The sequence below is a fragment of the Ascidiella aspersa genome, chromosome 3 (assembly GCF_963924565.1).
Source record: "Ascidiella aspersa chromosome 3, kaAscAspe10.2, whole genome shotgun sequence".
Lineage (NCBI taxonomy): Eukaryota > Metazoa > Chordata > Ascidiacea > Phlebobranchia > Ascidiidae > Ascidiella > Ascidiella aspersa.
Window position 1 is genome coordinate 4,377,777 of NC_139449.1, and position 25,071 is coordinate 4,402,847.

Consider the following 25,071-nt stretch of genomic DNA (forward strand, 5'->3'; position numbering starts at 1 on the left):
ATCAATATCGCTTAATTGATTATAATATAATGAAGTCAATTTGGTGCGGTATAAGGGAAAAATACCAAGTAGCGGATATCGGTTACAGTTAAAACTGAGGCCACTTTCGCTTTTACTTTTACCACTAGGGTTGCGTAGTCGCTTAAAACAACGAGAGAACGAAAATGAATCCGAATCCGACAAATTTCGTCGAGTCCCAAGTCTGGATCTGTCCTTACATCATTCTATTCTATTTATTCACGTAACTAAAATTAAGGTGGACATACAGCAAACCAGTCATAGGGTTATCATATAACTCATCTATTACCATAATACGTAGCCTATTAGGAAAATATTCCACCATATGCTATTTCAACATCACACCTAATAGTTTGGAGTTTATCAGGTTCGAATTTGCTACTGCGCATGCGTACTTCGGACCGGATAGTAATACTTACAGTAATACTCGAGTCCCGAGTTCAATTTCAGCTTAATAAACGACTCCAAAAAAAATCGATTCCCGATTCCGCAGCCTGGTCTTAATAGAAAAAAATACATCTTTAAAACCAAAAGCGGTACTACACGCAAATAAAACAATATAGAATGGTTTATGAAATTTGTATTGGCAGCAGCGTTCGACTGGCAAAACACATACGACATTTCACGGCAAGGAGTCAGCACCCAAAGGAAATAACCACAGCAATAAATGTAAGAACAGTGAAATAGAAACTGGTGGAAGTTACAGCAATTGATGAATTGGTAGTAGTGACAGCATGTAATAGTCAAAAAACAAGTTTTATAACACGAAAAGACAATGGTTTGTGAATATTAGCCCTTCTTGCAAGAAATAACAGTTTTAGGACATTTTACGCCCTCCAAACTGCTTAAAACCTATATGGCGGTCAAATGGATTTCAGGTTGACATTGCTAAGCAATGTCGCACCGCTGAATGTGTGACGTTATACCCCGTAAAGGTTACTTACGTAACAATATGCTACTGCTTAGCAATTACGTAGTGCTGAATAAAAGCGTGACGTCATATCCCTTAAGGGTAAATTACGTCACAATATACTCAGCAATAACAAACGCGAACTTGCAGGCAGTATAGGAGCATTTTTAGCAGCAACATACGAAATTGGAAAAATGTTAGTACACCGAAAGCCATCGCAGACTAACTGAATCTGTCGATTAATGATGTAAGCAAGGCAGGCTAGAAAAACAACTATAGCCTGTAGTGAGGTTCGAACTTACGAACTCGGTCATGCCGGGACCGTCGCTCTACCAACTGAACTACACATGCTCAGAGAGGAACGAGTCGAGAAACATCCATCAATTGATCGTCAGATTCGGTAAGTCTGCGATGGCTTTTCGGCGTACTATAATGATACGGAAGCCGCAATCGTTGGCCAAAGAGCAGCTTCCGAGGGGCTAGATCACAAGTGTTATTAAACACATATGTGAGTGTGTCTTTCATTGGAAAAAATTTACTGCGAAAGGGCTATCCACTTCAAACCAATCAAGGCCTCAGACAACGAAAAAGTACGTTCCTTCATGTAACTCCACAGCAATCAAATGGCGCTGTTGCAACCTAAGGAGCGCTTCGAATCATTTTTTCAAGTCGTCGCTATTTCCTTGTACAACACTTGCACCTCTTTACCACGCGATGTCGCCCGAGATATGCACGAACGCATTTTATCCGGGCTCAAGGAAACGCCGCCTACACAAAAAAACAGTGAATGGTTGAAACATTGTTCTAATCAATATTAGATAAAGGAATTTAAGCCTTTGTTAAATAACTACAGGTATTGAATAAATAAGGTTGTGAGTTCGAACCTCACCACAGGCATTTTCTTTTGCTTGCTTGTATGAAAAATATAATGACTAACATGTGACTTACGTTTGATACAGCAGCATTATTAGTATAAAAATGAGTAATTGAGTTGGTAATAAGACCTACCACTACACACATAGTGTCACATAAACAAAATATGTTATTTTTTCCGGGCCAACCAGCCTTTTTTAGGCTCTACTTAAGCTCAGATATAATTTTCTTATTTGTGCACGACATCGAGAGATAACAGTTACTTTGTGTCGTCATGCCTAAAATTCCAGAGTTCCAGTGGTAAAACCATTCTATGGAGCAGTGGTTCTCAGCCTTTATAGCTTACGGACCGGTAAAATTTTAAAAACAATTCTGCGGACCGATGGACCTTTAAAAATCAAAATCAACCCTAAATGTGATTTCGACAAAAGTATGCAACCTGAAAGCAAATAATGGAAACTTTAATTTAATGAGCAATATGCTGCTGTCGTTTTGGTATTATACGTGTTATAAGTTTTTGGCATACGACTGGTCTTAAAGGTTAAGACTTAAACGAGCTGTAGCCTACTTTTGAACAGTTGGGCACAACACTTGAAGCATTGTGACGTACAATAAGGTCCAAAGTAGACAATTCACTCTATGTAACGTCACAATGCTACAAATTATGGAGCTGGCGGAGTTCTAAATTTGATGGACAAGCTTTCAACATTTCGCATTTTGCAATTGAGATATAAAATTTTAATATATTTGGCAGACCCGCAGGAAAGTTGACGCGGACCGGCCGTTAAGAACCACTGCTATGGAGCACAAAGGTTGGTTGGAGGATTTAGTTTGACGATGGGCAAGATTTTAACGTTTCGAAGATCACTTTATTCACTTTCAACCCAAAATGTGCAAAAATCGAAATGTTCAAAATGTTACCTACTTCTATACGAGCTTTGACGTTCCTAATTAGTCTAAAATGATTCTACCTTGACCCTTGGGTTCAGTTAATTCAGTGGTTTTCAACCTGTGGTACGCGAAGTGATTTTGGGTGGTACGATGTACGCAGTATGTTTTTAAGTAAAATTACAGTTTTACCAAAAGGTTAAGCATTTTTTTTATTGTAATAATTCATCGTAATGTTTGCATAGCTAAATATTTTATGCTTCTTTAACGATAGGAACTAATATTTTTCCAGGACATCTATGCAAATTTATTTTATGACATCATAGCAAAACAACAAAGAATCATAAAACTTGACAACCAGTATCTTGCAAAGTTAAAAAATGGAAACTTTTCTGAGAGTAGTGGACTGCATTTGTTTTGAAATTTCCGGGCTAACTATTATAGCTAATCCACCCCTGTTACTAATCCTGTATACATTTTGAGTAAAGTTAAGTTTTTCGACAATTTGTTGGTACGCAACAAGATCATTGAAGCTCGAGGTGGTACGCAGAGAAAAAAAGGTTGAGAACCACTGAGTTAATTGGAAAGGTCAAAACGAACTGCCCCTTGCTTGCCCAAGAATGGCTCTTTAAATATTGTAGTGTTGCTGGTGTTTAAAGCAGGGAAACATATAGGGGCATTTTCTTGAAAATAGTTTTCAAACTGAAGATATATAACCAACCATATTTAAAACAGGAATTGTTAAGACTTTTACTACCTATTAATATAATTAATTAGGCAGCGAGCGTTCGGTAAATAAATCCGCTTTAAAAAGGACGTTGTGACGTATGAATCACAAGACAATGGCGGCATAATAGTCGTATGTGGGGCAAGCAGCTGTATCTCTTATCTGAACTACCGACATAATCACATGTGAACTTAAGTTTTGACGCGATAAAATTGAATGGAAGTAGGGCTGACATCTAAAATGTATAATATCACACGTGATATTGTTAATGTTAAGCCTACTTTACGCGTTTTGGCAACAAAATTACCTATTTCGCCAATATCAGCTCAATAAAAATCAATGTGTCGAGCACAAGGAATTTGTTGTGTGCCCAAACCGACAACAAACTTCACTATTTTCAAGTTGTCTCAGTGATATTTAATTGAGAATGCCGAATTGCTTTTCGCACAAGGCGAATTTTTATCAAAATTTGATGCGGCAAGACAAGATTACTCGGGAAAACAATGGTTCTAATCAGGGCTGCGGAGTCGGTTAAAAACAACCCGAGTCCGACTCCCGAGTCCAATTCCGGCCAAAAAAATACACCCGAGTCCCGAGTCCGACTCCGGCCGAATGGAAGATTTTGTTGAGTCCCGAGCCCAGCTCTGACTCTACAGCCTGCATTTTACCCATTTACGCAACTAAATTAAGGTGGATTTTCTGCAATTCACTCATATTGGTGCCATAATTAATCCACCCGCATTACATGGTTTAAAAATATTTCACCATTTGCTATTACACTTTTACAACTTACATTTTGCCGCCTTAACGGTTAAAAAAATTGATACTGCGCACGTCGGACTCGGGACTCCGGTAGTTTTACGCGGTCTTACTCGAGTCCCAAGTCCCGAGTCCGACTCCGGCAAAACAAACCGACTCCGTCGAGTCCCGAGTCCGACTCCGCAGCCCTGGTCCTAAGTACAGATGCTCGATCATATCGGATCGGAGCCGATACACGAGCATTTTTACCTTAAAATGTAAACCATTGGTATCAGATTAAACTGTCAAGTAACCGACACCCCTAGTCAAAAGTCAGCACAATAACAAATACAACGGTTTTTCTAAACACATAACTTCAGCTGCACATAAAATAAATTCAAAGATTTTGTAGGGGGGTTTAAAGACGTTCAATGCACAATTTAATTCAAAGACATTTAAATACTTTTTGGCAGCCCTAAATATTGCAGCACAGCAGTGATATTCATTCATTTAGCACTTAGGGGGAAAAAAGCTTAGCGTTCATATGAGAGAGGCTGGGAACATACATCAAGGTTTCTAATTACCGTCGAGGGCTATTACAGCAGCTGATTGCACTGTTTTGCAGGACGGGTTATCCGGGTCCAATGAAGGATCAATATCCTTCGCCAGCGGTGGCTAAACTGCGGCTTTACAGCCAGCTTTATACGGCTCTTAAGTTCAGGCTGTAGTTGGGTTTGTGGGATGTCCACGATACTGTTTAGTGTCAATTCTAATGTGTTTAATTAAATTTGCCTTTCCAATGTACTTGAATGCAAATTTTTCGCGCGAAACTTATTGTACTCAAAAAAAAAAAATCTCAAGCCTGTTTTGAGAAATTTTGTCATCATAAACACGCCATGTTAGTTTGCTGACATCGCCCTACACTTGAAAGCTTGTTTTCCGTTGCATATTTGCGCACGAGGCTTATTTTATGACGTCACGTTTTTACCATGTCACCTCAAAGAAAATTGCTGGGTCCACCATTTCGCAGATCTTGATTGCTATAATTATTCTTCATTGCTATAATTATATTCCAGCTTGACAAAGCAAGGTACTGTTAACTAGGTAGGAAATGTGAATTTCGGTATCTATAACTGATTGAATATCCCTGTAATACACAGTCGAAAAATTGTTGATTTATTCTTGATTCCTATAATTATATTCCTGCTTTCCAAAGCAATGCACTAAACACAATAGTAGATCACAATATTCAGATATGATGGCAATATTCAGACATGTCCACTATTCATGTGTTATAAATATACGGTTTTGTAAACAGTGTTCCGCCAATTTGACGTTATTGCAATGGTTAAACTTAATAAGACGTCATTGCAATGCTCAACTCAATATGACGTCATTGCTATGCTCAAACGAGAAAAATAGATTAGGAAAGGTTCAAAGGTAATACTTTTCAGAATATCAGGTCAAAACTTGGCCTAGCATTAAAAAGTTCAGTCACCCAATTTGTTGAAAAAATCCCTCAAAACGAAGAACCTCTGTGTTGGTTTAAAAATCGTGGCTGTAAATTCTAGGTTCCAGGTTTGGAGTTTGATCCGATATTACCAGACATACCAAGTCACAAAGTGAAAAAAACAGCGCTAAGGCGCAAATAACGACCCGGGGTGCATTTCCTGCAGACTAATCGCTAAAATCGATTAAAAGCTTTTTCAAGTTCTCGGCGGGCGCTTGTTTACGACTTACAGGATACAGCTGGCGGGGGGGGAAGGGGTTGTTTGCTTTCAAGCGGCGGTTTTTGCTCGGCTTGATAGCACAAGCACACGTGCCCGTCTGCGATAATGGACGCCGCTGTCTGCGTTTTGTTGTTTGGCTGGATCGAGATATTGGCTGGATCTGACGCCATTGGGTATCAAGTGCTTTGCGCAAAGATAATCCTACTTGAAAAGTTGGCAATTCTGTTTAATTAAAACCAGGCTGCGGAGTCTGTTAATTTGTCTATTATGTCGAGTCCCGATTCCGGCTCCGGTTGTGTGTACAGTGTACACTGTACAGCCCACCCATTTACTTTAACTAAAATATGGTCAATATACGGCAATTCACCCAATGGGATGTTATATAACTCATCCACACACAATACGTAGTTGGACAAATAATCCACCATATGCTTTGTTTATTTCACCTTTACAATTATCAGAATGCGGCCATATCAGTTTCAAAATGTGGTACTGCTCATACGTACATCGCACTGGAGACGCGGGTAGTCTTACGTTGTTTTACTAGAGCGCGAAATCGAACTCCAGCAAAACAAACCGACTCCTCGTGTCCCGATTCCGACTCCATACGCCTGGTATAAAGTCTGATTTATGTGTCAAGGCAAAACTTGAACTATTTTAAGCATGTGTGAAATTAATACCGCATCTGAAGTGATGGTATTGGTGGAAATACGAGGATGGTATCTATGCCAATTTAAACTTATCAGAACATTTCAGCCATATTTTTCGCCATATTACACAACGTTTTTAACTTCAAAAGGAGAATTTATCAATAACGCGAAACGAACAATCATGAATCACTACACTCTCTATGGATAAAGCGAACAGACACGGAAAACATTTTTTGTAGGTTTCAATTTAATTTGCCTATTGCTTTTTTCAATTTTGCCTATCGTACAATAGTAATGACGTCAATAGGTCAAAAGGCCGAACTGTTTACCCAAAATAACACGATTAAATACCTAAATTCGGACAAGCTTACAGATAAGACATTATATATTCCTTTGATGTAAAACAAACGTATTTTCCTGTGTTTTACTACGGTTGTTCACTTTGCTTGTATGAGCACCAGCGGAGCAGTGATCGACAAGCAGAAACCGGCGGTTGATGGTTTTAGGTTCCATAAAGATGCAGCTTTTAAAACTATATAAGCTTTGTCCCAAGGCTGTTTGGTTAATGCGTTTGCCCGTTGGTTAACTGCTAATTGTTGTTACGCAACAGTCACGTGAAAAAGAAGGCTGTTTTAATGGTTTGCTGACGTCAAGTTGTAAATCGTTCAGCTTGCAAAGGGACGTTACAGCTGCTATTGTCAGAAGTGCTAAGTCCCGTAAGAATTAGGTTAATCACAACCATGACAGAACTAAAAATGACACTTTTTATTTGAGAAATTTGGCTGGCATTCTCGGGACAATAATTTGATTTATTTTTACATCCAGGTTTTTGGATAAAAAAATAATAGAATGCTCCTCCAGCTACTTTAATTTTGGAACAAATCATGTGTTTTGCTTGGCATTAATAAACAATCACGTGCTTTGCTTTTAAACTGCATTAAAATAATTGAAAGGCACGACTATGGCTGAACAAGCACTAACATTATATGTTAGCTTGCGTTTAATTGACGATTTGTTTTGCTTCAAAATTTAGGTTTCAAATTACAAAACATCTTTCCAGTTATTGGCGTGGAAGCACAACAAACCTTTATGTTTAAAAGTTTTTAAATTAAAAGCATGGAGCGTCAAAACGAATGTCTAAGTAAGCCAAAGAGGTAACGTTTCGAAGAAAAAGGTTTCGAAATGCACTTGTATTATAATCTGAGTGAGACATGAATTTCAGTCACATTAACTGATAAAAAGCCTTTATTAGGATGATAGTGATTTCCTCGGCCTATATTTGGCTTTGACATAATTTTTCAAGCCACATTACAGATCCGTGCATAGTGCACCTAAAACATCGTATTTTTTTCGAGTAAATAGACGCCAAGACTTCGAAAACGCACTTGTATCCTAATCAGGTAATGAATAAGGTTTGAATAAATTTCAGTCGCATTAACTGATAATGATAAACACGTATATTTCATTCAAATTAATTGTTACGTCATTACTAAGATGATAGTGATTTACTCGGGAAATTTTTGTCTTTGACATTTATTTGTAGGCTACATTACAGATCCGTGCACAGTTCACTTAAACACACTGTGCTTACCTGGTCGTTCAACGTAAATCACTTTGTTGTTTTGATCGAGCACGATTGTAAGCTGGCCAGAAGTAAGTTCCTCCTCTGAATCGGTGGGATCCGAGATAAGATATTTTCTGACGGTAAAAATAACTCAATAAAGAAGATTTCACCTAGAGCTATCATTGAGTTTTCAGTGGATAAAATGAATTAAAAATATGAAAACAAATATTACTTCGCTACTTCACACATCAGTAAATTTAAGAAATTGGACTTAAGCATTTTTGGTCTTTTTCATTTTGCCTCCATTGAAGACACATAACTATAATAAATTTGTCTTTTTCAATGAACCTTTTTTACATCTTAAGGCACATTTTAAATCACAAATCTGAATAACCTAGAAAAGTTTTTCTTGGATTTTGTTATCTTGGTGGACCCTTTTTGAGTCTTAAAATGAATGGCGGAACCAATAATAAAATTTTCAACCTAACAATAATTAATGGAGCATTAAAATCACACTCATACAAATTACCCACTGTACACCTGCCACTGGTTTTAATAGTATTAGAATACAATGAAAGTGGCTAATATTATTTCCAAACATTTAAAAAAACCTTGAAACTTCTTCACAGACCACTGGGGGTCTGTGAAGCCCAGTTTGGAAAAAGAACCACTTAGTTTGCTAGTTGGTATTATTTCTTTTTACTGACTTACCCGGCACCTAAATTTCTGAAACAAGTGATTTATTTCAAACAACCCTGCAATATTTAGTGTAAAATTCAAATCACACTTATACAAACTACCGGCAGTACATAATCTGCTTAACTGTTTAATGTGATTAGAATGCAATGAATATGTTGTTGGTCTGCTAATATTATTTACAAACGATTTAAAAAAACCTTGAAACTTCCTTGGGGCCACCAGGGTCCATTTTAAGCAAGACCCACTGATTTAGTTAGTTTGGTATTACATATTTACTGACTTACCCATTAAACATGGTGAATGTGGTAGCTACTGGCAAGCAATTGATGTTTAGTTTGTGCTTCGATTCCAAATCTACGAGCGGTAGACCACTCTCGGCATCCAAAGTAACCCTCGGAAGCTTTACTGAAACAAACCAATAAATAAAAATCTTATTGAAATTTTTGTAAATTTGATTGCAATATTCATACAAGAGGGTAATTGGCCAATTTAAATAAAAAACACAAATATTAATAGTCATTTTTACAAGTAAACACTGTATGAAATTATTTTAGGTGGTCAACTATTGAAAGTTACTTTTAAAACAGTTAAATCAATTAAGGAAAAAAAATACTGCTAATGAATCCAATAAACAGAGACAATATAAAAGGATTTTAGTCACTTAAACAATTGTTATGTTCGCCTTAAGATTGCACATATTTTGAAGTAGTCAGAGCTTGTACCTTGTTATGTCACAAATAGCAAATAATGCACATTGCACTGTTGACTTGAGTCATCATAAAAAACAAAGCTTACTGACCATTTTGCAACGCTGCTGTCAGTGCAATAAGCGATGAGTCAGCGACATTTCCGTCATAGTTCAGGCAAACCAAGTCACAATACAGAACCCACACCAGCTGGCCTTTTTCAATGCAAAGGTCTTCAACGCTGATTAATCCTGTGCTAAATGAACAACATATATGTTGTGCAATTTAAATCGTGAAATCAAGCACAACAGTTAATCACACGTTAATCTGAAAATTGGCATATAGCAGGTTACTACAATTATCTTAAAATTTCACTGTGAAATTTTTCAATATCAGTTAAATGCTTTTATTATAAAGAAGCTACATTCTTGTTCAATATGTAAAAAAAATATTTTTTTAATTTCAATAAACATACATTAATTATCTCATAAACAGCTCCATCCTCAAGAATAATAAAACCCAAAAAACATTATCCCAAAACTCACATGCAATAACAATCAAAAAAACATATACCATTTTCCTTAGTGGTATCAAACAATATCTTTAACAAATCAAAAATTATCTAAACTATCAAGAGAAGCAACAAGAACTACCATTTCAAAATGTTGTCCAGGAATTTTGTAACGACTTGTGCTTGATCACATGGTGGGCCAGGTTTAATCTTTGGTGAGCAGAGCGGTGATAACTCCACATTTGGAACTGAAAATAAATGGTTTTACAAGTTTCAATAAGAATAGAGCAAGTCAAGTCCCAGTCCAAGTCATCGGTTGCCCAAGTCAAGTCATTATGAGAGCAAGTCAACTTCAAGTCATGTTATTGTCATAAAAGTAAACTGTTAAACCATTAAAATCGGTAAACTCGTACGATAATGAGCATCAATTTAACTAAAAATTTACACAAAGGAAACATGCAGCAATAAATTGTTGAGTGTGCAAAACTTGGGATACATTTTAATAAAAAACACTTAACTTAATCCCAAGATGTTTGACAGAATGACTCAAGTCCAAGTCAAGTCATTTGTCCAAAAGACTTTAAAAGTCAAGTCTAGTCATTCTGGCAAAAGACTCAAGTCAAGTCAAGTCATTTTAAAACAGAGACTTAAGTCAAGTCTGTGACTTAAGTCATTACAACACTGAAATTTGGTACATGAATTGAATATTTTTAAAGTTGTATTATATACCTATAATTCCCTTTTCTGGTTCATTTGTGGATGGAGTGGTCAGTTCTGCTTTTATTCCACAAACAATTGAAGTCTTTCCTAATTTTACCACAGAAGATCCATTTGCAGTTTTAATAGAACCTAGAAAAAATGACATAAAGATTACTCTTTAAGGAATAGATTTGCTTTGCCAACCTCAGCTCATAATATGCTTACATCACATACTCTTTGTTAAGGTCAACGTGTCAAAAAAAACAATAAAAGTAATTACTTTAAGTATATATACAATTTGTAATTACCAGTTAATGCAAATAGCTCACACTGTCGCAAGAAAAGCATTGTGTCTTAAACTCTCCATTACAACAGCATAAAAAAAATTCAACTACACTTTAAAAAATCCATACCGAAAAAAAAAATAATGTAACAGAAAGATGTTTACCTGCGGTAAGCACAACTTGTCGCATCTCCATGAGTTTTCTTCCATCTGGACGAATGCCTTCTTTCTGAGATGAAACCATACTAATAAAATTTATAATGATAGCTAATTTTTTACAAAAACCGAAAATAATACTAACCATATGCTCACTGTAAAACTCCTCTGGCTGTACTTTTATATGATCAACAGACATTCTATGTGTTGTCTATAAACTTGAACAACTAAATAAAATCCCAAAATCAATAAGTTAGCTCTTTTTTGTACAATAAAAGTACATAAAATTAAATACACTAATATACAAGTTTTTAATCCTCAAAAATGAAACAACACACATGCATCTTTAAAAAAAAATACCAAATAAAAGTGTATCTCATCTGTAGTGGCATCTGTAGTGGATGTAAAAATGGAAAGTACTTTATTTAGCAAACAAACTAAAAATGCAAGCCAATCTGGTAAACGAAAGTGGAACTATTACACACGTGATAGCTGTGTATGTGTGAACCCATTTGAACTGTCGTTTAGGTTCGTCAACAATCGATTCAAAACAGCACAATCGCGTATTGGAAAGGTGCTAAATTTTAGTTAAGACGTACACGGTCAATAATATTTGTTGTCCAATTCCTACATAAGTTGAAAGAACAATACAGGCGTTAATGTCAATGTTTACATTGTTGTTTTGCGTATGTACGGTAAAGATAACCGCCTAACTATTGGCCAGTGGACAGTCGTGTACAAATTGGCATTGCGACACAGCTGGGATTACTTTAATACGTGAAATTATTTAAAGTTTCGCAATGTTTGCAAAATAGCCCACGTAACTTTTGCGCAACGTCGAATGTACGTTTTTGTACGTGTTTCTGGTCAGCCACTCAGACATTTCTCGTTGTGACGCAATTCCTAATTTAGAAAAACAGCCGTGACGTCAAAATTGATCTGGATCGCCTGACCAATCACGAGCAGGCTGATCACTTACTGTAAAGTGTATCCATCCGCGACATTAATACAAAATTTAATATCATTTTAAATGCAATACTAAAACTTAAAATTAATACAATTGTGAAGATTAGTATTGTATCAACTTATTTTTGCTTTACTGATAGTAATATTGTAAGCTTGCTTACAGTAAAGTAGGTGCCAATTGGCGGATGAATATGTGACGTCACTCGTGCTTGTCAACAACCGGATTTTCTAGAAAGAAGAAGAAAAAAGCAAACTACTTTAAATGGCCGACGAATTTGATGCGTTGGCAGTTGCGTTGTTTTGATTGTTGGGAAGCGGATTCGCGCTAGTTGTTTCCGTGTAAAAGTACATTACATTAGATTTGTTTAAATGAAGTTATTTCAAGAAGATGTGAAGGCAAAGAAGAAGGAAGTACGGTAGGATGGTTTAAATTAAACAGACTTTTCGCTAATTTAGTTTTTGATAATTCAGAATTTACCTCTAGTTTCAAGTTTTTGTTAAAATACTGTTACCGGTTTCTGTCGTATGGATTGGTTAGAAAAGCATTTATGCTCTATATTTTGAATTGCGGATAATTGGTTATGGATGTGTAAACGTTTTAATTTTGTTTTTTTTTCGAAGTTTTTGCTGCTGTACATGTTGTGTATATCGAAACCTTTTATTTCAGGAGCGGTACAGGTTTGGTCTGAAGTGATGGGCTGAAATTGGTGTTTTAGTTGGTGGCAGTTGCCTTGAGTGGTTTTGTTGGTCTCAGTGCGGCGTTTCAGCGTTTCTTGTCCCACATTAGCGGCTTTTGTCAACCTGGCGTTATTATATAGCCACTAAAATTTCTGCTTAGGAAACAGTCCACGAAGTTACACACGGTTTGTGCATTTATAAACTGTATTTAAAAACTTGCTATTCAAAATCTTATCAACACAATTTTATTTTCATAGGTATCGCTAAAGTAGCCTACCCGGTACTGCGAAATCGCGCTTTAGTCAAAACATACCTTATCTCGCATAATGGTATAGACTAATTCGATTAAAAGAGATATGAGAGGAGAGGAGGATTTAAATTGGCAATGAGCGAAGTTCACGGAAATAGTGCTTTTAGGAGGCATTACCTTACCTTTTTCTACAGTCAACTTTTGGGGGGATTTTGGCACCGCATTTCGTCACAATTCACAATGCGCAGCAGAATGTTAGAAGAATGTGCATCAATGAAGTTTTGGATATACACGCGTTGCGTTGATGGATTATGAATTTCAAAACACTTTAAAATGACTGTATGGTTACAAACTATAAATATTTTTTATAATTAAAGCACATAGTTGCAAACACAATGATGAAGCTAGAAAAATTAGAGTTGGATTAAACATCCTTTAAGTGAATAGTTGTCTTGCTGGTTAAAACTAAACATACATAATTTGTATATCAAACCACATTTAATCTTTCATACATTTATAAATCGGCGTAAATTATTGTGGAACCTCTTTGATTCATTATTTTGTGTACAGGATATTTATGTTATCTGCTATGCTTGAATAAAGGACAAGTGGCAAGAAAAGTGAAAGTCACACAGGATATTATCTGGTTTTGTTGCAAGTATCATTTGTGTAAAGTGCTTGGAAAAGTTGTATAGGTTGTTTGTTTTGCAAAAAATGCTACATAATGTTCAGAAAGGAAAGAAAAAAAAAAACTATTTTTAACATTTTTCAATTGGCCTGAAGTCATGCTTTGCAAAGTTAAATATTTAGGAGAATAATCTGTTTTCCAGAGAATTTGTAAAATGATCACAGAGTTTTACTCCTCTGGAAGTACCATCATTCTCACTGGCACCTGCTTTAAAGAGGCATCACAAAAAAAAACTGCAAAATAATTGGTATAATATGTAACATATAGACTATTAAAGTATTAAGACACCTAATTATTACATAAAAGGAATAGCCCAGAGTGTTTGTTTCACTGACGATTTGTTTTTTTAAAATCGTGTTCGGATGAGCTTTCTTCAGTATTGTTAGTTTATTACACTAAACTTTTGAGATTCTAGGATTAACTTGTCCATCATAACCAAACTTTAGGGTTAATAGCTGTATTACAGATTTCAATAACGGTTTTAGAGATACATAAGTCTAGTGGAATGAAAACAAATATTGGGAAAGAAGCACACTTTATATGCGGAAATGACTTGTCTAATGTTTGAAACAATACAAGCGTTGTTTCCTTACCACTGTGACAACACGGTTTGACGATCCTGTTACTAACTCTTTTAAAAAAATATGTCAACAGTTTGTGTATCATAACTAATATTAGGGTTAAACAGCTGTTTTACAGGTTTAAAAGTGTATCAATAGAAAAGTCTGCAGAATATGACAATAATTGCATCTGCTGTATAAAATAATTTCAAACAACGACAACTGGGTAACTTTAAAGATTATCATTGTGCGAAACTTGGCATCGTTAACCATGTTTGACAGGTCTAATTTGAAAGTTTACCACTCCATGTATTCAAGCGACACTTTTCCTGCACCACCACACCATATCAACCAAAACGGTTTGAAGATGGTGTTTTTTTACAGTGTTTTAAATGTGACTGGCAGTTTGTATATCATAACCAAATTTAGGGTTAAAGAGCTGTTTTTCAGGTTTAAAAGCAGTTAAATAGAAAAAGTCTGCGGAATATGAAAGGAATTCCATCTGTAGGAGCATAATTTGAATGAGCGAGACTGCTGGGTAACATATAAAGAACATTATGCGAAACTTTGTAGCGTTAACCATGTTTGACAGGCTCTGTACAACTGTTCCCATTGCAATCGCCCATTCAAGCAACTTTTATCTACACAACACTGCACCACCATATTCCCTAAAAATGGTTTGAAGGCGCTGTTTTTGCTGACCCAATTTTTTCCTGTACATTAAAAGTTTATGGACAAAATAGTAAAATGACAAAGAGTTCTCACATTCTTAAAAAATTTTATTCATTTTTTTAAATAAATGTAAATGTTAAACAGTGTAATTCTAGAATTTAAATGATTTACCCAAGATCCATAGGACAAAGAGCTGTGTTTCAGGTTCCAAAAAGCTGATTATTAGATACAAAAATGTTGGATTAAAGACACATTGCATCACTAGAAGCTGTAATTGGATGCGGAGAATGCTTGAGTAACAGTTAAAAATATTGTGCGAAACTAGGTAGCTTTAACTATGTTTGACAGGCTCCTTCTGGCCAATTGCCAGTCCTATCGTAAATTCAAGCGATTTTTTTTTCCACAAAATTACTCCCAATTCCCCCAAAACAGCTTGGAAGTGTTAAAACCAATCCTACAAGACTACACCAGATCACCAAAAAAAACGGTTTGAAAATGTGTTAACAATAATCCTTGTCATTATGTCAAACCACGAAGAATCATTTTAATATCTTAAATTTGAACAGTTTGTGTACCATAACCAACTTTAGGGTTAAGAGCTGTATTACAGGTCACAAAAGAGGATTTATAGCTACAAAAGTGGCGGAATAATACCAGAATCGGATCAGCAGAAGCGTAATTAATCATGCAGAATACAATGGTTGGCTAACTAAAACACATTGGTGTGAAACTTTGTTGCGTTAACCATGTTTGACAGGCTCTATTTGGACGATTACCACTCCACCGCTATTGCAGTGATTTTTCCTTTGCTATTTTTTCTGTGCAATTTGTTTCAAATTTTTAAATTTGTTTTAAAGTTGCGGAATAGGACAAGAATCGGATCAGTAAGCGTAATCAATTGTGTAATAATTTTGGATAACTTTAACAGATATCGTTGTGCGAAATTTTGTTGTGTTAACCATGTTTGACAGGCTCAATTTAAGTCGACCCTACCACAACACCATTGACGAGATTTTTCTTAAGAAGGTGCTATTGTTGCATAACTGGTATTTTTCTACATATTTCGATCAATTTTGTTTCACTAGTTACAAAAATTTGTTTTGAAAACTGTGCAAAACTAGGTAGCAGTAACCATGTTTGACAGGCTTCATTTGTGCAAGTCCACTCCACCACAACAACCATTGACGCGATTTTTTTCTTACACACCACTATGCTTCGGCGTAATTGGATGCGGAGAATGCATGGGTAACAGTTAGTTAAGACATTGTGCGAAACTAGGTAGCTTTTAACTATGTTTGACAGGCTCCATATGGCCAATTGCCAGTCCTATCGTAAATTCAAGCGATTTTTTTTCCTACAAAACTACGCCAAATCCCCCAAAACGGCTTCAAGAAGTGCTAACCAGTCCTACACGACTACACCAGATCACCCAAAACGGTTTGAAGATGTGTTAAACCAGTTTTATCTTGTACACTCATGTAAATTTGAACAGTTTGTGTACCATAACCAACTTTAGGGTTAAGAGCTGTATTACAGGTCACAAAAGCGGATTTATAGCTACAAAAGTGGCGGGAATAATACCAGAATCGGATCAGCAGAGGCGTAATTAATCATGCGGAATGCAATGGTTGGCTAACTAAAACACATTAGTGTGAAACTTTGTTGCGTTAACCATGTTTGACAGGCTCTATTTGGACGATTACCACTCCACCACTATTGCAGTGATTTTTCCTTATACACCACTACGCCAAATTATAAGAAAACGGTTTGAAGATTCTATTGTTGCATAACTGTTATTTTTTCTGAGCAATTTGTTTTAAAGTTGCGGCATAGGACAAGAATCGGATCAGTAAGCGTAATCAATTGTGCCGAAGTTTTGGGTAACTTTAAAAGATATCGTTGTGCGAAATTTTGTTGCGTTAACCATGTTTGACAGGCTCAATTAAAGTCAACCCCACCACATCACCATTGACGAGATTTTTGTTTGCACACCACTATGCCACATTGTAAGAAAGCAGTTTGAAGGTGCTATTGTTGCATAACTGATATTTTTCTACATATTTTGATCAATTTTGTTTCACTAGTTACAAAAATTTGTTTTGAAATTAAATTTAGAGTTTTTTAAAAGAATTTTGCAAAAATAGGTAGCAATAACCATGTGTGATGTCAAAAACAGTGTGCTAAACAAGTCTTTTGTAGAGGCCTAATTAAAATGCGGAGATTGTTCTGGAAAATATTTAAAGATCCTTTTGTGCGAAACTTTGTATCGCTAACCATGTTTGACAGGTTCATTTTTGGACGATTACCACCCCACCACCCATTCAAGCGATTTTTCCCACGTAAGCTCACGATTGCACCCTATCACATATGGTTTGAATATCTGTTCCTATGTAACTAGTTTCACATTTTTGTTAAAAGCTTTGTTTCTCAAATTAAACATTAGGTATACAAAACAGTTTAAATTGAATTCATTTCAATGGTATTTATGATCTAAACGTTTTTACAATAATCAACTATAGGGTAGAATATTAAGAGCTGTGTTACAGGTTTTAAACGCTGTGTAATAGCAGAATATGACGAGAATTCTACACCCATTTACCTTGCTTCACTGCGCGAAATCATCATATGGTATTACACTTCTATATGTATGTCAGAACACTAATAGGTTTGCATTCAAATTATAGGATAACAATTCGTAATCATAACCAACTCTAGGGTTAAGAGCTGTTTTACAGGTTTAAAACAAATGTGGCTGAACTGCTAAACACGCATCAATTTCATCACTAGAATTTTTTTTCCTACAAAACTACCGCCAAATCCCCCAAAACGGCTTGAAGAAGAAATGTAATCCAGTCCTACATGACTACACCACATCACCCAAAACGGTTTGAAGAAGTGTTAACCAGTTTTATCTTATACACCTGTTAATAATCCTGGTCATTATGTCAAAACATGAAGAATCATTTTAATATTTTTAAATTTAAACAGTTTGTGTACCATAACCAACTTTAGGTTTAAGAGCTGTATTACAGGTCACCAAGGCGGATTTAAAGCTACAAAACTTTAAAACACATTGGTGTGAAACTTTGTTGCGTTAACCATGTTGGACAGGCTTTATTTGGACGATTACCACTCCACCGCTATTGCAGTGATTTTTCCTTATACACCACTACGCCAAATTATAAGAAAACGGTTTGAGGGTTCTATTGTTGCATAACTGCTATTTTTTATGAGCAATTTGTTTCAAATTTTTAAAACATTTGTTTTAAAGTTGCGGAATAGGACCAGAATCGGATCAGCAAGCGTATTTAATCATGGAAAAAATTTCGGGGTAGCTTTAAAGGATAACGTTGTGCGAAATTTTGTTGCGTTAACCATGTTTGACAGGCTCAATTTTAGTCAACCCTACCACAACACCATTGACAAGATTTTTCTTCAGGTGCTATTGTTGCTTAACTGGTATTTTTCTACATATTTCGATCAATTTTGTTTCACTAGTTACAAAAATTTGTTTTGAAAACTGTGCAAAACTAGGTAGCAGTAACCATGTTTGACAGGCTTCATTTGTGCAAGTCCACTCCACCACAACAACCATTAACGACGATTTTTTCTTACACACCACTATGCTTCGGCGTAATTGGATGCGGAGAATGCATGGGTAACAGTTAGTTAAGACATTGTACGAAACTAGGTAGCTTTTAACTATGTTTGACAGGCTCCATATGGCCAATTGCCAGTCCTATCGTAAATTCAAGCGATTTTTTTCCTACAAAACTACCGCCAAATCCCTCAAAACGGCTTCAAGAAGTGCTAACCAATCCTACACGACTACATCAGATCACCCAAAACGGTTTGAAAATGTGTTAACAATAATCCTTGTCATTATGTCAAAACACGAAGAATCATTTTAATATTCTTAAATTGAACAGTTTGTGTACGATAACCAACTTTAGGGTTAAAAGCTGTATTACAGATCACAAAAGCGGATTTATAGCTACAAAAGTGGCGAAATAATACCAGAATCGGATCAGCAGAAGCGTAATTAATCATGCGGAATACAATGGTTGGCTAACTAAAACACATTAGTGTGAAACTTTTGTTGCGTTAACCATGTTTGACAGGCTCTATTTGGACGATTACCACTCCACCGCTATTGCAGTGATTTTTCCTTATACACCACTATGCCAAATTAAAAGAAAACGGTTAACAGATTTTATTATGAAGTAAAACTGCTATTTTTCTGAGCAATTTGTTTCCAATTAAAACATTTGTTTTGAAGTTGCGGAGTAGCACCAGAAAATTTTGAGTAACTTTAAAAAAAGATATCGTTGTGCGAAATTTTGTTGCGTTAACCATGTTTGACAGGCTCCATTTATGCAAGTCCACTCCACCACAACAACCATTGACGAGACCACATTGTAAGAAAGCAGTTTTAAGGTGCTATTGTTGTAAAACTGGTATTTTTCTACATATTTCGATCGATTTTGTTTTGAAATTAAATTTTGGGAATTTTTGACAACAAACTGTGCAAAACTAGGTAGCAGTAACCATGTTTGACAGGCTCCATTTGTGCAAGTCCACTCCACCACAACACCATTGACGCGATTTTTTCTTACACACCACTATGCCACGGCGTAATGGGATGCGGAGAATGCATGGGTAACAGTTAGTTAAGACATTGTGCGAAACTAGGTAGCTTTTAACTATGTTTGACAGGCTCCATATGGCCAATTGCCAGTCCTATCGTAAATTCAAGCGATTTTTTTTCCTACAAAACTACGCCAAATCCCCCAAAACGGCTTGAAGAAGAAATGTAATCCAGTCCTACATGACTACACCACATCACCCAAAACGGTTTGAAGGAAGTTTTAACCAGTTTTATCTTATACACCTGTTAATAATCCTGGTCATTATGTCAAAACATAAAGAATCATTTTAATATTTTTAAATTTAAACAGTTTGTGTTCCATAACCAACTTTAGGTTTAAGAGCTGTATTACAGGTCACCAAGGCGGATTTATAGCTACACAAAACTTTAAAACACATTGGTGTGAAACTTTGTTGCGTTAACCATGTTGGACAGGCTTTATTTGGACGATTACCACTCCACCGCTATTGCAGTGATTTTTCCTTATACACCACTACGCCAAATTATAAGAAAACGGTTTGACGGTTCTATTGTTGCATAACTGCTATTTTTTCTGAGCAATTTGTTTCAAATTTTTAAATTTGTTTTAAAGTTGCGGAATAGGACCAGAATCGGATCAGTAACCGTAATTAATCGTGGAAAAAATTTTTGTAGCTTTAAAGGATATCGTTGTGCGAAATTTTGGTGCGTTAACCATGTTTGACAGGCTCAATTAAAGTCAACCCTACCACAACACCATTGACAAGATTTTTCTTAAGGTGCTATTGTTGCTTAACGGGTATTTTTCTACATATTTCGATCAATTTTGTTTCACTAGTTACAAAAATTTGTTTTGAAAACTGTGCAAAACTAGGTAGCAGTAACCATGTTTGACAGGCTTCATTTGTGCAAGTCCACTCCACCACAACAACCATTAACGACGATTTTTTCTTACACACCACTATGCTTCGGCGTAATTGGATGCGGAGAATGCATGGGTAACAGTTAGTTAAGACATTATACGAAACTAGGTAGCTTTTAACTATGTTTGACAGGCTCCATATGGCCAATTGCCAGTCCTATCGTAAATTCAAGCGTTTTTTTTTCCCACAAAACTACCGCCAAATCCCTCAAAACGGCTTCAAGAAGTGCTAACCAATCCTACACGACTACATCAGATCACCCAAAACGGTTTGAAAATGTGTTAACAATAATCCTGGTCATTATGTCAAAACACGAAGAATCATTTTAATATTCTTAAATTGAACAGTTTGTGTACGATAACCAACTTTAGGGTTAAAAGCTGTATTACAGATCACAAAAGCGGATTTATAGCTACAAAAGTGGCGGAAATAATACCAGAATCGGATCAGCAGAAGCGTAATTAATCATGCGGAATACAATGGTTGGCTAACTAAAACACATTGGTGTGAAACTTTGTTGCGTTAACCATGTTTGACAGGCTCTATTTGGACGATTACCACTCCACCGCTATTGCAGTGATTTTTCCTTATACACCACTATGCCAAATTATAAGAAAACGATTTGCAGATTTTATTATGAAGTAAAACTGCTATTTTTCTGAGCAATTTGTTTCCAATTAAAACATTTGTTTTGAAGTTGCGGAGTAGCACCAGAAAATTTTGAGTAACTTTAAAAAAAGATATCGTTGTGCGAAATTTTGTTGCTTAACCATGTTTGACAGGCTCCATTTATGCAAGTCCACTCCACCACAACAACCATTGACGAGACCACATTGTAAGAAAGCAGTTTTAAGGTGCTATTGTTGTATAACTGGTATTTTTCTACATATTTCGATCGATTTTGTTTCACTAGTTACAAAAATTTGTTTTGAAATTAAATTTTGGGAATTTTTGACAACAAACTGCAAAACTAGGTAGCAGTAACCATGTTTGACAGGCTCCATTTGTGCAAGTCCACTCCACCACAACAACCATTGACGCGATTTTTTCTTACACACCACTATGCCATGTCGTAATTGGATGCGGAGAATGCATGGGTAACAGTTAGTTAAGACATTGTGCGAAACTAGGTAGCTTTTAACTATGTTTGACAGGCTCCATATGGCCAATTGCCAGTCCTATCGTAAATTTAAGCGATTTTTTTTCCTACAAAACTACGCCAAATCCCCCAAAACGGCTTCAAGAAGTGCTAACCAGTCCTACACGACTACACCAGATCACCCAAAACGGTTTGAAGATGTGTTAAACCAGTTTTATCTTGTACACTCAAATAAATTTGAACAGTTTGTGTATCATAACCAACTTTAGGGTTAAGAGCTGTATTACAGGTCACAAAAGCGGATTTATAGCTACAAAAGTGGCGGAATAATACCAGAATCGGATCAGCAGAGGCGTAATTAATCGTGCAGAATACAATGGTTGGCTAACTAAAACACATTGGTGTGAAACTTTGTTGCGTTAACCATGTTTGACAGGCTCTATTTGGACGATTACCACTCCACCGCCATTGCAGTGATTTTTCCTTATACACCACTACGCCAAATTATAAGAAAACGGTTTGAAGGTTCTATTGTTGCATAACTGTTATTTTTTCTGAGCAATTTGTTTTAAAGTTGCGGCATAGGACAAGAATCGGATCAGTAAGCGTAATCAATTGTGCAGAAATTTTGGGTAACTTTAAAAGATATCGTTGTGCGAAATTTTGTTGCGTTAACCATGTTTGACAGGCTCAATTAAAGTCAACCCCACCACATCACCATTGACAAGATTTTTGTTTACACACCACTATGCCACATTGTAAGAAAGCAGTTTGAAGGTGCTATTGTTGCATAACTGGTATTTTTCTACATGTTTTGATCAATTTTGTTTCACTAGTTACTAAAATTTGTTTTGAAATTAAATTTAGAGTTTTTCAAAAGAATTTTGCAAAAATGGGTAGCAATAACCATGTGTGATGTCAAAAACAGTGTGCTAAACAAGTCTTTGTTAGAGGCCTAATTAGAATGCGGAGATTGTTCTGGAAAATATTTAAAGATCCTTTTGTGCGAAACTTTGTATCGCTAACCATGTTTGACAGGTTCATTTTTGGACGATTACCACCCCACCACCCATTCAAGCGATTTTTCCCATGTAAGCTCACGATTGCACCCTATCACATATGGTTTGAATATCTGTTCCTGTGTAATTAGTTTCACATTTTTGTTAAAAGCTTTGTTTCTCAAATTAAACATTAGGTATACAAAACAGTTTAAATTGAATTCATTTCAATGGTATTTATGATCTAAACATTTTTACAATAACCAACTATAGGGTAGAATATTAAGAGCTGTGTTACAGGTTTTAAACGCTGTGTAATAGCAGAATATGACGAGAATTCTACACCCATTTACCTTGCTTCACTGCGCGAAATCATCATATGGTATAACACTTCTATATGTATGTCAGAACACTAATAGGTTTGCATTCAAATTATAGAATAACAATTCGTAACCATAACCAACTCTAGGGTTAAGAGCTGTTTTACAGGTTTAAAACAAATGTGGCTGAACTGCTATAAAAACTGCTAAACATGCATCAATTTCATCACTAGAAGCGTAATTGGATGCAGAGAAAGCTTGGGTAACAGTTAAGACATTGTGCGAAACTAGGTAGCTTTTAACTATGTTTGACAGGCTCCATATGGCCAATTTCCAGTCCTATCGTAAATTCAAGCGATTTTTTTTCTACAAAACTACCGCCAAATCCCCCAAAACGGCTTGAAGAAGAAATGTAATCCAGTCCTACATGACTACACCACATCACCCAAAACGGTTTGAAGAAGTGTTAACCAGTTTTATCTTATACACCTGTTAATAATCCTGGTCATTATGTCAAAACATAAAGAATCATTTTAATATTTTCAAATTTAAACAGTTTGTGTTCCATAACCAACTTTAGGTTTAAGAGTTGTATTACAGGTCACCAAGGCTGATTTATAGCTACAAAACTTTAAAACACATTGGTGTGAAACTTAGTTGCGTTAACCATGTTGGACAGGCTTTATTTGGACGATTACCACTCCACCGCTATTGCAGTGATTTTTCCTTATACACCACTACGCCAAATTATAAGAAAACGGTTTGAAGGTTCTATTGTTGCATAACTGCTATTTTTTCTGAGCAATTTGTTTCAAATTTTTAAAACATTTGTTTTAAAGTTGCGGAATAGGACCAGAATCGGATCAGTAAGCGTATTTAATCATGGAAAAAATTTCGGGGTAGCTTTAAAGGATAACGTTGTGCGAAATTTTGTTGCGTTAACCCCTACCACAACACCATTGACAAGATTTTTCTTAAGGTGCTATTGTTGCTTAACGGGTATTTTTCTACATATTTCGATCAATTTTGTTTCACTAGTTACAAAAATTTGTTTTGAAAACTGTGCAAAACTAGGTAGCAGTAACCATGTTTGACAGGCTTCATTTGTGCAAGTCCACTCCACCACAACAACCATTAACGACGATTTTTTTCTTACACACCACTATGCTTCGGCGTAATTGGATGCGGAGAATGCATGGGTAACAGTTAGTTAAGACATTGTGCGAAACTAGGTAGCTTTTAACTATGTTTGACAGGCTCCATATGGCCAATTGCCAGTCCTATCGTTAATTCAAGCGATTTTTTTCCTACAAAACTACCGCCAAATCCCTCAAATCGGCTTCAAGAAGTGCTAACCAATCCTACACGACTACATCAGATCACCCAAAACGGTTTGAAAATGTGTTAACAATAATCCTTGTCATTATGTCAAAACACTTTACCACTCCACCGCTATTGCAGTGATTTTTCCTTATACACCACTATGCCAAATTATAAGAAAACGGTTTGCAGATTTTATTATGAAGTAAAACTGCTATTTTTCTGAGCAATTTGTTTCCAATTAAAACATTTGTTTTGAAGTTGCGGAGTAGCACCAGAAAATTTTGAGTAACTTTAAAAAAAGATGTCGTTGTGCAAAATGTTGTTGCGTTAACCATGTTTGACAGGCTCCATTTATGCAAGTCCACTCCACCACAACAACCATTGACGAGACCACATTGTAAGAAAGCAGTTTTAAGGTGCTATTGTTGTATAACTGGTATTTTTCTACATATTTCGATCGATTTTGTTTCACTAGTTACAAAAATTTGTTTTGAAATTAAATTTTGGGAATTTTTGACAACAAACTGTGCAAAACTAGGTAGCAGTAACCATGTTTGACAGGCTCCATTTGTGCAAGTCCACTCCACCACAACAACCATTGACGCGATTTTTTTCTTACACACCACTATGCCACGGCGTAATTGGATGCGGAGAATGCATGGGGAACAGTTAATTAAGACTTTGTGCGAAACTAGGTGGTAGCTTTTAACTATGTTTGACAGGCTCCATATGGCCAATTGCCAGTCCTATCGTAAATCCAATCGATTTTTTTCTACAAAACTACGTCAAATCATCCCAAAACGGCTTGAAAAGTGTTAACCAGTTCTGCAGGACT

At 36.0% G+C, this 25,071-nt stretch overlaps 1 protein-coding gene and 1 long non-coding RNA gene across 2 annotated transcripts; one reads left to right on the forward strand and one right to left on the reverse strand.

Annotated features, from left to right (window-relative positions):
* Positions 1–601: 601 nt before the first annotated feature.
* On the reverse strand, positions 602–11,442 carry LOC146158168 (exosome complex component RRP43-like). Its single transcript, XM_083384037.1, has 8 exons — positions 11,278–11,442; positions 11,142–11,205; positions 10,724–10,843; positions 10,137–10,242; positions 9,597–9,739; positions 9,082–9,202; positions 8,126–8,232; positions 602–1,696 (listed from the first exon to the last, which is right to left on the reverse strand). Exons 1-8 carry the CDS (start codon positions 11,329–11,331, stop codon positions 1,593–1,595), a joined length of 819 nt encoding a protein of 272 aa, XP_083240163.1. The 5' UTR covers positions 11,332–11,442; the 3' UTR covers positions 602–1,592.
* Positions 11,443–12,398: 956 nt separating this feature from the next.
* On the forward strand, positions 12,399–13,663 carry LOC146158169 (uncharacterized). The gene is made up of 2 exons (XR_014494729.1): positions 12,399–12,961; positions 13,034–13,663. It is a non-coding gene; the product is annotated as an uncharacterized LOC146158169 (long non-coding RNA).
* Positions 13,664–25,071: the final 11,408 nt, after the last annotated feature.